The 17,053-nt window shown below is 31.8% G+C and overlaps 1 protein-coding gene across 3 annotated transcripts in view; it reads left to right on the top strand.

Moving 5' to 3' along the window:
• LOC145260449 (sodium channel protein para-like) overlaps positions 1-17,053 on the top strand; it is a 645,789-nt gene that overhangs the window by 412,458 nt on the left and 216,278 nt on the right. For all 3 annotated transcript variants that reach the window (XM_080118504.1, XM_080118501.1, XM_080118503.1), the window contains 2 exons: positions 11,676-11,795; positions 14,000-14,082. In XM_080118504.1, coding sequence (XP_079974630.1) covers positions 11,676-11,795; positions 14,000-14,082 — 203 coding nt within the window. The remainder of the gene's footprint in view (positions 1-11,675; positions 11,796-13,999; positions 14,083-17,053) is intronic.

Genomic DNA, 17,053 nt, shown 5'->3' with positions numbered 1-17,053 from the left:
TAAAACTTTGTTTCGTAAATCGTTATTCTTTTGCATTTTTTTGTATTTCCATACACCAAACATGGACATAAATATCACTAAAACATCCGCTGGGTCATAAGCTTCATTTCGGTACCTAACTTGCCTGGGTGGGTTGCCTGTAGGCTGAGACAAACCGCGCCATACACACACACACGCACACACACACACACACAGTACGAAAATTTATAATAGGATATATATATATATATATATATATATATATATATATATATATATATATATATATATATATATATATATATATATATATATATATATATATATATATATATATATATATATATATATATATGTAACGTTCCTGGGACAGAACCCAATCAAAATGCTCGATTATGAAGCAAGTATTAAAATAAGAGTATAATATTTATTTATATTTGTGTTACAGAAGATCAGAAAAACATCAGTACTGTCGGTTTCAATATCTGGTAGTCTATGTTGAACTATCTTCAGCCTTTGTTTATATTTCTCTCTTCTCGGAAGACAGATATAAGCATGCAAGATGTACATATATATATATATATATATATATATATATATATATATATATATATATATATATATATATATATACATGCAGGTGGAACCAAGAAAATTATGAAAATTGTTAAAATGAAGACTTATTGGGATGATAAAAAGTTCAACAATTGAAATGGAGCTTAGATACAGAAGGAAAAGAGAAAAACAATATACCTAGGTATAAAGAGCATCTATATCTCTTGCTCCTAGTTATGTAATTTCCTTATTGAGTGAATGATTAAATTTATATGCATTAGTATATATTTTTATATTGTTGTTTTTTCTGTTTTCCATCTCCCTGTCTGTCTATCTATCTATGTATCTATCTCTCTCTTTCTCTCTCTCTCTCTCTATATATATATATGTGTGTGTGTGTGTGTGTGTGTGTGTGTGTGTGTGTGTGTGTGTGTGTGTGTGTGTGTGTGTGTGTTATTTGTTTTTGTTTTTGCGATACGTTTTGAATGAATTCAATTATTTACGAAAGTGCATTTTTACTTAAATGCGAGTTTTACCTAAATGGGGAGCAGCATACATATTGTTTTTAAAATATAATTATCCACTGACACGTGTTTTGTCGTCTACGTCTCATCAGTGGCTGAATCTAGCGAGATTCGAAATCGGAACCCTGCGGTATATATATATATATATATATATATATATATATATATATATATATATATATATATATATATATATATATATATATATATATATATATATATAAGTTACATAGAACATTATTAAATCGTAAGGTGAATAATGGCAAAAACGAGGAGGAAATGGAAAATAACCTCTTTCGGCTATAGCATTTCGAAGCTAAATGCTTTTCTTCAAAAGAGGAGAAAAATCGGCATGATACCACTATATGGGTATACAAAAATAAAACCGGCCTGAGAACATTTAGATTAGAAATGACAAAAAGATTAAAAAATATGGGTGAATTAATGGGAACTATTAAAGGGGATGAAAAATGAGGAGCGTTGGTAAGGAAAGGTGTAGACAATGGGAAATAGAAAAGAAAACATGAAAGAGGGAGTAAAATAGAGAAACATATAAAAAAAATGGATGGAGAAAAAGAAATAAAACTCGGGAGATAAAAGGATAAAAAAAAAAGAAAAAAAGAAAAAATATAGTCCAAACAAAGTTGCTAAAGTAATCTGGATGAGATTACAATAGTCCAGTAAAGGTTTATTCGAAAATAAACTCCAAAGCAGTGGCGTACCTATGTGAAATGGCGCCCATGGCAAAGTTTGAATGTGCGCCCCTTCTTAATAATTTATACCTTAGATAGACCTAATCTACATAATATTATAATACAGGCACAATTTTAACGAAAGATAAACCATGAAATGAATGTTTTAATAAAGTAATTATATGGTTATTCTTACGCATTGTTCAAATTTTAATTTTTGTCAAGCAATTTTTGCGCCCATGTCAGAGTGGCGCCCATGGCACGGGCCATGCCTGCCATACCCTAGATACGCCACTGTGTCCAAAGCAATGAATTTTCGGTAAAGTAATCCTCAATAAAAATACGGGTGGGACGATAGTAGTCCAATAGAAATCGGTTCGAAAATAAAGTTCAATGGAAGGAATCTGGTGTAAGATAATCCCCAATAGAACCTTAAAAGTCATTAAATGATCAGAAAGATGGGCTGCAATTGATCAAGCGAGGTACCGAAGATTAAGTCCAATGCAGTTTAACCTAGTGTATCAACCACTAAAAGAACCTTACATCAGTAATTGGTCCAAGCAATCAGTATCTGTGAGCATATCAAAAAGAGCTTTCAACAGTGTAGTATAAATTTAAAATCAAAGTGGTCACTAGAAGAATTGGGAAATATATTTTAAGAGAAGTGATCACTAGAAAAAATGGGAAAATTACATTGCAAAACTATAAATTCAATTCAAACTTATTTATGCCAGAGTTTAATCAAACTATTCTCAAACGTGTGTTCTTAGTTCGACCGCTTCTTCAAAACTGCCAAGAATTGTGCCTGCTACTCTCTGTATCGTCATGTCTGACATTATATCCAGCTACATATAACTGACGCTTTCATCTTATACAAAGGTGATATTATTGAACCCGCCCCCCCCCACCGAAAGTCTTAGAAAGAAATAAAGAGAAAAACTAATGACGAAAATAGGAAATAAGTTGATCAGCAGAGCAAAGGTTATAGGAAATGAAGTTAGTAGAAAGACAATGGGGAGGAAGTTTTTCACCAAGGCACACAAAAGCAGATGAAATAGGATTGTTAATCAAGGTGTCGTAGGTGACTGGGAAAAACGATCGGACATACAAGTCGATATATTTAGAGTTTGTTTGCAAACAGTTTTAGGAGTAGCAGTGAATTTCGCGATAGTTTACAACAGATTACAGATATTCCTGAGTTTGCGGCAATTGAGGACATTTTTCAATTTGCCACAATTGAACACAAGTTGTGCCTCGGAACAAATCGAGATGAGCTAACATCAACTGATAAACACAGCCTTGACAGAAGACATAAATATAAACCTTAGCGTTTAAAGTGTTGTTTCCCGCAATGGTGTCATACATGCACCCAGAGCCCAACCAATATATACATAATGCATTAGTTTTTTGTTTCTCTTGAGTTTGTGTTTGGAGTTGTCTTATTTTTTTGTATACTTGTGAACCCATGCACGCCCCCTTGGCAGCCATTAATGTGAGAAACGATGACACGACTAGAAGAGAAGATGAAACAGCATTGGAGTCAGCAATTGCTGTCGAGCAAGGAAGCATGTGTTTTTACACAAGCAGGGTTAAAGAAAACCATCTCCTTTCTTATATCAAGTATACCAGTCAAGGATATGCCCTTGGCAGTCTGACAAAGAATAGGCCATTATGACGTCAGTGTCCTTTTTTCTATCAGATTTTGTATTTAATCTATTCAATTCTAGAAAATCCATCGTCCCAAGTCTTGCCTTTTTGCTTTTGGAAAGAGGTTATTTTATAGCTGTTTGCCTGAGGCACTCTCACTGGGAATGCCGACAGGGTTGTCTAGGCAATTTTGAAGAGCCAGAGCACCACCTCTTGTATGCTGGCATATTCTTTTCGCCTTTCAGCCTTGTTACGTTGTCTTAGAATGAAAGGGAGGTAAATACAAAGGCAAAATCAACTGGTTGAATTCTACTACCTTTTCGTCCATCCCACATCTCATCCAATCATTAATACTTATACATACACTAGCAAATGTATCTATCAGCAAATTGTCTTTATTCCCACCATAAATTGGTTCCTCTATGCCTGGCGTGTTGTTTGAAAATTAAGGAAATGTCGAACTTATAGGTTACTGATGAGAATTGATCATCACGCCTTATCACAGAATGATGAGAATTGATCATCACGCCTTATCACAGAATTACATTTCTGTATTTGTAAATTTTCTATGTTTGAAAAGAATACGTATTCTTGTTGGACAAAGCATTAATCTTTTAATCCATGTGTTCCACAGAAATGTATTTAGTCAAATAATACATCGGGCTTGCTTACCTGGAAAAAAAAAACATTTCTTTTTGTTAAATAAAATCTGATTATGTTTTGATCATTCTTCATATCTTTATTCGTTCGAATAAGATGAAAGAAAAGCCAGTCAAAAATCAATAGGAACCACATTGCTTCCTCTTGACAGAATAAAGGACAGTGAATTGGCACACTGACAATCTCCAAGCCACTGAAAGCAATCAACTAACCATATAACCAAGATCTTTCTGGCTTGTTTAATTGGAGACGAGGTGGGCAATGCCAAGTAAACCCACACATCAACTTCACCTTCAGCATGGCACGCTGACAATTTCCTAAATTTTGGGGGTCAGTTTCAGATGAGGATTTAAGATGGTGTTTTAATCTGGATTAACGATTTTATTTGAATGCACATCAGCTTTTTAAAATGCTGAGTAGGTTTTAAATTCGTATTTTAATTCAAAAGATTAAATATTTTATTTCAATGTGGATTCGTTTTAAACATGTTGACAAGTTTTCGCATTGTATTTTAATTAAACAGAAGATGTTGCAATATTTTTTATATATATTGAAATTATGATCACAGAAAGTTGGGAGATTCTAATTATAGACACTGCTGATACGAACTGATGAATCAAATTAAGCCACGTTCTACTAGCAACCAATCAGAAACCAGAATTGCTCCATAAAAGTATTGAATCTCTGAGCATTCCAGCACATAATTTTTTCGTGTGAACACAAGAAGGATATTTTGCTCTTTGCCTGCAAAATTATAAAGTCCAGGACCTATACAGAACAGCTACCTACTGACAATTCTTCATCTCCAGAACTTGTACAGAATAGTTACCCATCGGAAACTCTTCTGAAATTAAACATGGCTTTCAATTCAAGAGAAGATAAAAAAAAAAATTTGGTCTCGTTTTGGAGGAGGTGTTACCCCACCTCATGGAGCTGCAGTTGACGAATTCATAACCCTACCAACAGGGTGTAAGAAGGAGACAGACAGACGATCTCTACATTCACTGTTACTGTGATCAACAAGGGGCGGGTGGTAAAAACTAATTTTTGAGGTCATAACAAAGTGAAACAATTCATTGATAGCTTCAGTTTTATCTTAGAGAATATGGTGTAATGTGGCATATATTAAAGTCTGTATACATGACGTTGCTTCTGATGATTATGTGTCAATAGTTTTATTGAAAATTCCACATTGCACAAGACTGAAAAGAAACTCTCACTTGTCCTTTTCAGTTAGTAACTTCCCCTAGTTTTCCCCGAAACACCTTCATCTGCAGAATTGTTCACGAGTGATGACTTGATTATGAAAAAGAGATTCGGTCCTTGTTCGAAATAATAATGAAAATCGAAAAATTGAATTTCAGCTAAAAGCAATGTTATCTACTCAATTTTCATGTCGAAACTAGCAGCATATCCAACCATTACAAATAATTAGAAAATGGAAAGTTAACTATTAATGAAAATTGCTTTCGAAAATTGCTTATGTAATAACCAGAACAGTTTTTATGATAACAAAGGAAGTAATTGCATGAAGTCAGAGGATTTCAAAATAAAAATAGCGAACCACTTGATCGTGAAAGTAAATGTTTTATGTAATAATGTAGTGATATGTTATTAATTTCGACCTGATAATTAAGTAGTTAATATTGCTTTAGTTGAAATTCAATTTTTTTTATTTTCGTTATTATTCCGAACAAACACTAAGGATTTTTCATAGTTTACTTTTTTTAATGCTATATATTAATATTAACTTATTCTCATACTAGTTTCTTTTTATACTATTTGATATAACCAATTTTTATAAGTTAAAGGCTTTACCAGCTTTTGACATTTTGGGCCTATTCCAACTTAATCCGCGACTTTGGTCACATTCGACTCTTCAGGAGAACGTGGTAAAACATAATCGTTGCGGTCATAACAAAATGCAGCAGTTCATTAATAACTTCAATTTTATCTTAAAGAATGTGATGTAGCGTGACATGTAAGAACAACTGTATGGCGTTGCTTCTGATAATTATGTGACACATATGAACGTCGGTATGCATGACATTGCTTCTAATGATTATGTGCCAGATGATCTTCACTGGGGATGTTGCATTAAGTAATTCTGCAAAAAAAAAAAATATCATTTAGTTTTCTTTTCTAAAGTTGGTAGATTCCCCTGGCTTTTTCCAAAGCATCTTTTTCCCACAACGTAATCCATAAATGAAAACTGAAAGACACAAAAAGTATTTTTGTTTGCTTACTTTTATTGGTGGCATATGTCAATATTACCTTACTCTAACATGCATTTCTTTATGTACTGTGAGTGTTTCCTGCAAGTCTCTCATTGGGAACGAGAGTGCAGGATGTCCGAGTTTTGCAACTGGTTCAATATAATAGAAAAGAAAGACAGCAATGTAACTTGCTTGGATGTGCGTATGTCAATGCATGCGGAATGATGCCACCAAGAAAAAAGACTATAGAAAAAGAGAGAGATGTGGAGCACGGAACGAGATAACGTTCGAAATCTTCTGAGAGGCTGGAGAATGTGGGTGACGTCACAGCTGTAACAATGAGGAAATAAATGTCATTGTTACAAAGAAAAAAGCGAGTTGGAGTTATTTCCTATTCTTTGTCTTGGTCTTCTTTGCGATTGAAACTGCACACAACGTGTGTTGGCCCATGGATAACGTCATGGAAAGAATGAAAAAGAAAGCACACTAATTGCTAGACCTAGTTTTAATGTTCTTTTTTTTTAAAATAATTACCAGATCAGTAAGAATGAAAAAAAATATTACCCATGTACTTATCATAGCCATGATCACTCAAATGGAATAAATATTTCAATATTTCTTTTAAAATCAATATGAGGTCATATTGAGTCTGACGATGTAAGATTTGTAAATGTAACTTGTGTAGTTTCTGATTCTATCCAGAGTCACATGTAATCCCAAACACTTTTTTAATCATGCTATAATAAAACAACACAAAACGAGTACTTGTGTGTGTGTGTGTGTGTGTGTGTGTGTGTGTGTGTGTGTGTGTGTGTGTGTGTGTGTGTGTGTGTGTGTGTGTGTGTGTGTGTGTGCTATTATTACAGAGTGTAGAAGTGTGTGTCTGCTATGGTGTAGAAGTACATATGCTCTATCGTTACATAGTGTAGAAAGAGGAACCCAAAACATTGTCCACCGCTACCTGTCTGGTCAGGTCAGTCTCTTACAATTTTCTTCTCGGCCTGATCTAATCTCACACGGCTTTGACTCCAATCCCTCTGATCTCTCTGCCAACTGTCCCAAAACCGATCACTGTCCACTTTTTTTAACAAAGGAGTCACCACTTATCAGGTCCAGAGGCCACTCGAGGATAAGGGTTAAAGAGTGTACAGTAGTCAAAGGGGACAATATCATAGTAATCGTTAGAAATGTAAATTTGGTAAATTGGATTACTTAAGGGGAATGGCTCATCAAGAACTTGTTTACGTTGGACTTGAAGACAAACATATTGTAGTCAGCTGGAAAGCAGGCAAACGGAAGAGAGTTCCACAGGTGTGCAGCTCTAAGAAAGAAGCTTTGTTCATCGAATGTACGTTTAGGTTGCGGCACAGATAAAGAGTCCTCAATTGTGGTATATGTCGATATTACCTTATTCTAGCATGCAAACTCTATACCAAACCCAAGACAATCGCAAACTGTCCCCAAACACATTGACACTCGTAAAACTATTAGTAAACTAATTCTAAACAACTTGACCTATTGCCCAGTCTTTTTGTCCCAATTCATTGCCACATCTTGATTAACAATCCTATTTTCATTGTTTTTATTTTTTTCGTATTCTTTTGCTAACAACTTCGCATCCATTATTCTGCTGATTATTTCCCCTTTTTTGTGTCATATTTCTTTTTCACTTTCTCCCCTAGTTCCTAACGCTTGTGGGGAGGGCGGGGGGGGGGGTCGTCAGTAGTGTAACACACGCATGGACAACTTTCCTTTATATACATATTTACATAGATTTATATCGATTATCATTATTTAGATTTTTGATATATGTTTTATAGATTAAAGTAGTTTGCTTGAAGCATTATGTAATGTGTATATAAAAGAAATTTAGGTTTATAGAAGGCAAAACAATGCAGAGATGTAACGGATAGACTCACACTGAAGTAACTTAAGATATAATGGTGGAACCGGGTATGCAGTTTCACATTTATTGAACCAATCCATGTGTGTGTTTGTGTACAATTATATATATATATATATATATATATATATATATATATATATATATATATATATATATATATATATATATATATATATACTAGCAAAAGTACCCGTCGTTGACTGGGTTCAAAAACAGCCTACAGAAAATGGACTCTGCTTTATGAAAGTATGATAGGTTATGAAAAGGAAGGGTTGTAAAGAGATAGCTTCGAATTTGGGGGTATCAAAACCAAAGCAAAATATGATGAAAGTAAAAATAAAATAGATAAACCCCATAATTTATTATACCACACCTGTTCACACTGAAACACTTATCACAATATTCTGTGGATCTATATTAAAAAAAACCTTGTTAAACTTTGTGACATATTTCCATTCTATGGAGGTCAGGTGCGAACGAACACCTCATAATTTTATTATACCATATTTCTTCAAACTGAAACATAATTATCAAAGTATACTTACGCAGATAGATATGAAAAGTCTTTATTAAAGTGTGTGCATATTTCCATTCTATGGAGGCCAGGCGCGAACGCAGACACCACAATTTTATTATACCATCCCTATTTAAGTTAAAACATACTTATCAAAGTATTATTATGTACATCTATATCAAAAACACTTGTAAACGTTTTTTTTTTTTAATTTTTTTTTTCCATACTTTGTGGACCAGGCACAAACGCAGACCCCCACAATTTTAATGAACCACTGTTCTGCCAGATCAAACATACCCATTCCTGTGTCTCGATACATCTTCTATCATTATATGTAATCAGTTTTTTAAAAACAGTCAACCATATAGGAGCCTATTCGTGACCAGACACACACACACAGACACACACAGACACACACAGACACACACACACACACACACACACACACATTCAGCTTTATATTATATATATCTGTGGAAATATTCTTTATTCACTTATATTTCCTTTTTATATATACGAATCCTTATTTAAGAAGCTCAATGTAATTGCAGAGCATATAATGAATAATTTTTGTTTTTAGTTTCATATATGTAAACATGTGTAATAGAATATAATCAAGATCAAAGTGTAGTATCTGTTCTTCAGATGCTGCACTTCCATTTCTTGTTCAGTCCTTCACGACTGAGACAATTTTTTATTTTTGTACCTTTTCTCCACGTTAAAAAACGACCCTGGTGTCTAACTCTGTCCCGTGGGGAGGCATAGTAAATAGGTATAATCATTAATCTAATTTGGGTTAATATGGATTGGATATAGTAATTATAAATGATAAATTTACTAATTAATAAATAGAACATTTCCGGCAGAATATACCTAAATTAATCGAACTTGTTAATACGTATATGTGGGTTTTAGTGACTTTATTTCTAAAATTTAAAATGGCGTACTGAAAGAAAACTATAAGGTATTTGCAGCTTCTCTTGAAAAAAATGAATACGTTAAGATTCTCTAAGATTTCATACTTCAGTGTGACCGAGAGATAATTCACAGGAAACCGGATATTGTAGGTGTGAACAAAATGATCAATAAATGCCAAATTATTGATGTGGTTTGCACAAATGACATCAACTTAACAGGCAAAAATAATGAGAAACTATGGAACTATCAGAAACTGAGAGTGGAGATTGCTAGATTGTGGTATAAGAAAACTTCCATAATGCCAATCATCATAGGTGCGTTTGGCTTAATTCTATATGATCTTGAGAAACAGTTGAACTCCTTGGGAGTCAAGTACAACATCAACGTACTCCAGAAGTCAGTTCTGCTTAGCACAGAAAACAGCCTGTGCAAGGTGTTTTCCATCTAACTGACTCTTTGACTATACTCACTAACTTTGATGTAAAAGCCCACTCTTGAGTGAAAAAAAAAACGGTGTAAAACATCACAACACCGTGAAGTTAACAAACATAATAATAATAATAATAATAATAATAATAATATTAATAATAATAATAATAATAATAATGATAATAATAATAATGATAATAATAAAAATACACGTTGTTTTTAAGATCATCCCACACATAAATATCGGGGTAGGATGAGTAAAGTCTAATGAGTGTGAAGCCTATTCAAAATGATGAGACGATCTCCAAAGTGTCCTCACATATCAATGGCAATAAAATAAAGACTGTTCCACATTTATGACTGAAATTTTGGGAATAAATCAGATATAGATTGAAGTTAATTTTTGTTTTCCGGATATGTCACCTTATTGATGGATTCGTGGTGTAAATGCACATATATATATCAATGGATACAATTTCCTGTTGTAAGCAGGACAAATCTTATTTAACCCGTTGATGGGGCCTTAACAGATAAAACCACTGAATCAGAGTGAACCTAGGAGTAACCTATGATATAAAGGCCAGTTGTCCGTGGGCATGTGTATATATGTTTTATATATATAACTAAAAGTCAAAGACTACAAAAATAAAAACCCATCAAGTTAGTATTGTCTTGACCGTTGTTGCCTCAGCTGAATAATATCTAAAATTTAGAAAAATTTATTCATTTGTTGGAGGTCAACTTAGCCAGGTTTCGTCAGTGAGGGTCGATTTTTTCAGTGTTGTTATGTACTAATTTGGAAATAAAATGAAGACTCATTTCTAGAGGAATTTATTATATAAAGTAGAGTTATATGTGTCTATGTCCAGCTAGAGAGGAATGGGCTGGGTGGAGGATTGGGTTAAACAGGGGAGAGTGAAAAGAGACAGATAAAGAGAGGTAAAGAGGTAGAAATTTTAATAGATGCCAGAAAACCTTCTACTCTAATAGTTTTTTTCCCTTGGACTGCTAGACTTTGGAATTCCCTTCTGGATCCCTGCTTCCCTGATTGTATTGACATGCAGAAGTTCGAATGTACTGGAAACAGACATTTTTCTGATCAACTCCCTACATAGTTTCCCTGCAAATTGCAGATAGTAGCTCCCTACATTAAAGTGACACTGTGTCTTGTTTGCAGTGAAAATACAATAAAAAAAATAGAAACTTTTGAGTAGTCCTGCTAATGATCTCTAAGAGATGACCCCACACTTCATAATACTCCTAAAATTGAAGCCTCCTTATGTGATACAATTCCAATTATATTTGTTTCAAATAAACTTTAGTATATGCCTGACTTGTCCGCCAAGTTTCAGTAATAAATGTCCAACAGTCTTTGTTTTATTGCCATTCAATGATACAGGAACCACTTTGATGATTATCTCATAATAGTAGGTGTGATTCTTGAATGTATTACATTTACCGAGCCTTGACACCTCCAGATTTTTTAACTGCAAGCTTATATATAAATTAATGTCTAGCAAAACAACAGGGCAGTTTCTAACAATGCTGTCATTTTTTTTTTCTTGGTCACAAATGTATTTATTTACATTTTTATTCTTTTTCTCAATCACTCATATTCTTTCTTTTTCTTTTCAGACCTTTTGTGTTATAGCCAGAGACCGAACATTATATAGGTTTTCTGCGACAAAAGCCATCTTTCTGCTGAGTCCATTTAACCCTATCAGACGACTTGCAATCTGCATACTTGTCCATCCATATCCTTTTTGAAAAAGTGCAGGCATGAAAACGAGGTCTTTTTTAGAATTTTATTTATATTTTTGATGAGTTTGCATGTGACTATATATATATATATATATATATATATATATATATATATATATATATATATATATATATATATATATATATATATATATATATATATATATTTAAAAGAGTGTAGTCATCAACAATTGTGGGTTTTTTAGCCTTTTATCATATTTTTATTTTAAAATATTTTTAGAACGCGTTTCAAACTTTGGTTTGCTTTCTTCAGATATTTTCGTGAAAAGGGTTTCTTCTTTCTTTGAAATTAATTCTGACCGGAAACTACCAACACTTACTATTGGAGACAGAATGTCTGAGACCACATCACTCTGAAAAACACATTTAGTATCAGCAGATGTAAAAATAACATTTCAAACTCCAATTTAAAAAAAAAAAAACTTTTCATAAAATTATCTGAAGAAAGCAAACCAAAGCTTGAAACGCGTTATAAAAATATTTTTAAATAAAAATATGATAAAAGGCTAAAAACCCCACAATTGTTGATGGCTACACTTTTTTAAATATACATTTTTTCTCTCGTTGGAACTACACAACCATCACTTTATATATATATATATATATATATATATATATATATATATATATATATATATATATATATATATATATATATATATATATATATATATATATATATATATATATATAATGTATTTTCATAAAAATTTATGTATCCATTTACAGTATTTATTATGACAGTGCTCAATACATAAGTAATTCTACATAGTAATAGCCTGATGAATCCTCACGAGGATGTAACTCGGAAAAAATTGTGTAGTTTAATTGCCATATATACCTATCTCAAGCTCAGACCAAACTTGATATGGTACATTTTTTAAGTTTCTAACAAATTAATATTATGTAATATGCATTTATAATTGGTCTTAGCGAATACTATTGTATATACACACTAATTTCATCTATAGTACTTTTATTATAATTATTAATACAATTAAGTAAAGAGATTTTTATTAAAAAAGTGATAGCCCTTTAGAAAATAATAATTTTTAGTATTAAATTTTAAAGGGAGATAATTACATGAAACTTCCGGCATCAAATAATGGTGATGTTGTCGAAAACAGATATTACACTTTTATCTTAGCCCAAAGACCAAGGAGCTAGAAAGAGTTGTAACTTTGTGATTAGGCATTTTTAAATGAATGGAAAAAATCTATCTATGTCAATATATAGATTCTTTTTTTTTAATAAATAATTTTACATTTAATTTCTATGTTATATTTCTCTTTTCCTGTCTGGCCATTTTCAATTTGGCTGAAATTTTGTATGGGTCTATATTATCGTGAGGTGCATATGTAGTAATTAATAGGGAATAGTATTAGTATTTAATGTAAAAATCGGCACAAATTTACCATATTCAACTATCAATTTGACATATAGCACTCATTCTTAATCAACTCACTATAACTTTTGAAGAAGCTCAGACATAAAAATAGTCTTTTTATAAACGTTTTTTATTTCAGCAAATCTAAACACAAACGGAAGATGGAAAATGATAATCTATTGGTGACGTATATGGAGAATACAGTGGGTGATGCATAATTTGCTAAGTACACGATTGTTAAGTTGTCTTTTTTTATTAAGATAAGAAGAGTCCTGTCCTTTTTGTAAAGTTCCTAGAAAATTTTATCCCTTTATAAAATCCATCCCTTATAAAATGTTATGCCTTATAAAATTCATCTTTTATAAAATTTTATCCCTTATAAAATCGATCTCTTCTAAAATTTTATCACTCAATCAAATTCTTCTCTTGTAAAAATTTATCCCCTATAAAATGTTATCCCTTATAAAATTCATCCTTTATAAAATTGTGTTGCTTTTTAAATTAATTCCTTTTTAAAATACTAGCCCTTATAAAATTTCATACCTTACAAAATTCAGTCCTTATAAAATTTATCCCTCATAAAATATTATCCCTTATAAAATTTTTCCTTTATAAAATTTTATCTCTTATAAAACTTAATGTCTTGAATTATTATTATTTGCATTATTTTACAAAAACTACATGTTAGAGAAACTTGCCAGTATTAATTTGTTTTTTATTATGTATCGATTTTTTGACATTTTTAAGCTCATTTTGTTATATTAAAATATTATTCCTTAACGAACTTACAGTTTTCAGTGTTGTGGTCATTTTAACCATCATTTGCAATTGCGTGTTTATGACCATGAAAGAAAATCCCCTACCCATGTCAGAGTAAGTACCTTTTCTGTCATTATTACTTTTTTCTATTATTATAATATTTTCTCTCATTTTTTTTAAATTATTATTTACTCTTTTCAGTTCTGCTGACAGTGTCAGTGGCAGACATATTTTGGAGATCCAGAAACATGAACAAGGTCCTTTTTCCACCCATTGGTAATAGAGTAATGTTCACCAATATCCAAAAGGACATTTTGATGCTGTTTTTGTTGCTGTTGTTGTTGAGCATCGTTCATTCGTTTCAAACGAATCAGATGATTTTTGTTGCTATACGTTTCCCCTGATATCTTTTCAGTTAGAATTCTTGCGAGAAATACATTGGGTACTCATGGGAGGAATCATGTGTAGGTTGCCAATGCACCTAAGTGAAAGCGTTTTTGTGGAACGAACTAAATTCGAACTTGGCACACCCAGATTGTCTGCCCATGTTGTTAACCACTGAGACATCGTCACCTCCCTGCTGCTGCTGCTGCTGCTGCTTCTGCTGCTTCTGCTGCTGCTGCTGCTGCTGCTGATGATGATGATGATGATGATGATGATGATGATGATGATGATGATGATGATGATGATGATGATGATGATGATGATGATGATGATGCAGGTTCAATGCTATTTTTTTATATTAATGAGTCACCAAATCCAAAAGTCACTGGAAGATAAGAGTTAATGAGATTTTCAGTTGGATGATGAAAAATACTATGAGGAGTTTGGAAACAATAGTTGGAAAGGGCAGGAAAGACAACCATGTTGTAGTCAGCAAGGAAGCAGTCTCAGGGTATTATGTAGCACAGATAGGAAATTCGTGGACACAAACACTCTTCATGGAAGTTACATTTGATTTTAGGTACATAGAAGAATAATGGAAATTTCTTTGCAGTATTCTAGGTGGGCAACATGTGAAGTGTCTTAACTATCAGAAGTGTTTCTTTGGTCGGTCTCCTTAACCAAAACCGTTGAAAATTTCACAGTTAATCTGGTCAGTTCTTATATGCTTGACCCAACAAAGACATTGTTGGTTAAAAACGTTGTGTATTATTGTTCAACCACTCAGGGTTAAAAAAAAAAGATAAAGAAAACCAGTTGCACTAGAATTCTAAATGTCAATTTAATAAAGCCTACTGTAACAAGCTTTGAAATATCAATATAATCATAAAAACCGTTAAAATTAGTAGGACCTTTTAAAATATCAATTTTATAAAGCCTATGTTAAAAATCTTTATGATATCAATTATACAATTATTAGAACCTTCAAAATTATTAGGAACTTTTTCAAAATATCAATTTTATAAAGCCTATTGCATCAAGCTTATAAATATGAATCATATAATCATAAGAACCTTTATAAGTATTGGGACCTTTTAAAATATCCATTTTATTAATCTATTGTCTGAAGCTTTTAAATATCAAAATATCAACCACACAATTAATAGAACCTTTATAAGTATTAGGACTATTTAAAATGTTATCTCTATAAAGATTACAGTTACAAGCTTTTAAACATCAATGATGTAATTATTATAAAGCATATTGTATCAAACTTTTAAATATCAATTGTATAATTATAAAAACCTTTTAAATTATTAGTACCTTTTAAAATATAAATTTTATAAAGCCTATTGTATCAAGTTTTTAAATAGCAATCATATAATCATAAAAATCTTTGTAAGTATTGGGACCTTTTATAATGTCAATTTTATAAAGCCTATTGTATTAAGCTTTTATCAATGATATGATTATTAAAACCCTTAAAATTATTAGTACCTTTTAAAATGTCAGTTTTATATAACCAATTGTATAAGCTTTAACATATCAACTCATTATTGTACAATATATATTGAATATAAAGCTTAATGTAACAGGTTTTTAAATATCGATTCTTTCAATTTTATCGATTCCTTTAAATATTGATTCTTATAATTATTAGGATCTTTCAAATGTCAGTTTTTTAAAAGGATTATTATAACAACATTGTAAATATCAATTATATAACCACTGAATTGTTAGTTTTATAAAGCTTATTGTTAAAATAGTAGATTTCACATATCCTTCAATTCTATGACCATCGAATTGTTAGTTTCATAAAGTTTATTGTTAAAACAATGGGGTTCAAGTATTCTTCAATTCTGTAACCATTTAATTGTTAGTTTTATGAAGCTAATTGTAAAAATAATAGGATTCACATATCCTTTAATTCTGTATATCCTGTAATTATATCTCAAAACTATACCTAAAAAAAAGCTAACACGTTTTCACAAAAATTGGCTTGAAACAGAAAGAAAAGAAAATTAATAAGAATAAGAGTTATGCGACCTGTTTGCAATTATGTCTGCAGGATAAATCATTTTTTCCTTTCAAAAACAGATCCACATTTTAGGTAATAAAAAAGATTTCAGTAAGGCTACAAACTCAGTCAGCCAGCAGTTTTCGATTGAATAATATGGTGCAACTATGTTCTGATCCTAACTATATGGCTGAAAGAAAGGAAAAATTGAAAACTGCTATCACTTCCTATTCACTGTCACACACAGGCAAAAGATGGCAAGCTATGTATAGAACATTTCATAATGCAAACAAAACGTTAAGTGAAGGAAGTACTGCATTTGTGGGATGTTGCCAGTGAGTAATTAGGAAAACAAATCAATTAAATAAAAGTCTTTTTTACATACGTGTGCGGGCATTACTTTTCCATGTGGGCCATTCCCTGTATCGTTGCATATTCAGTGGCTGTTTATCAGTTGCTTAACTTAAACGAATAAAATTCATACATAGAACAATGGAGACTTTTGGCAGTTTCAAAGGTTTTATTGAGGAGAGAAAATTTGTGTACGAGAGGAGAGACTAAAATTAATTCCTTCAAAAAGATAAACTTAAATCAATTGCTACTTATTTAATTTTCTTACTTTGCCTTAAAAATGGTCGATGAACAGATAGTTTCAAAGAAGTATTCACTTGGATCCACACATTG

This window comes from Euprymna scolopes, chromosome 36, assembly GCF_053919585.1.
Source record: "Euprymna scolopes isolate OS-2025 chromosome 36, ASM5391958v1, whole genome shotgun sequence".
In the NCBI taxonomy this organism is placed as follows: domain Eukaryota; kingdom Metazoa; phylum Mollusca; class Cephalopoda; order Sepiida; family Sepiolidae; genus Euprymna; species Euprymna scolopes.
The sequence above is the reverse complement of the archived record's forward strand: the minus strand, read 5'-3'. Positions and strand labels throughout refer to the sequence as shown.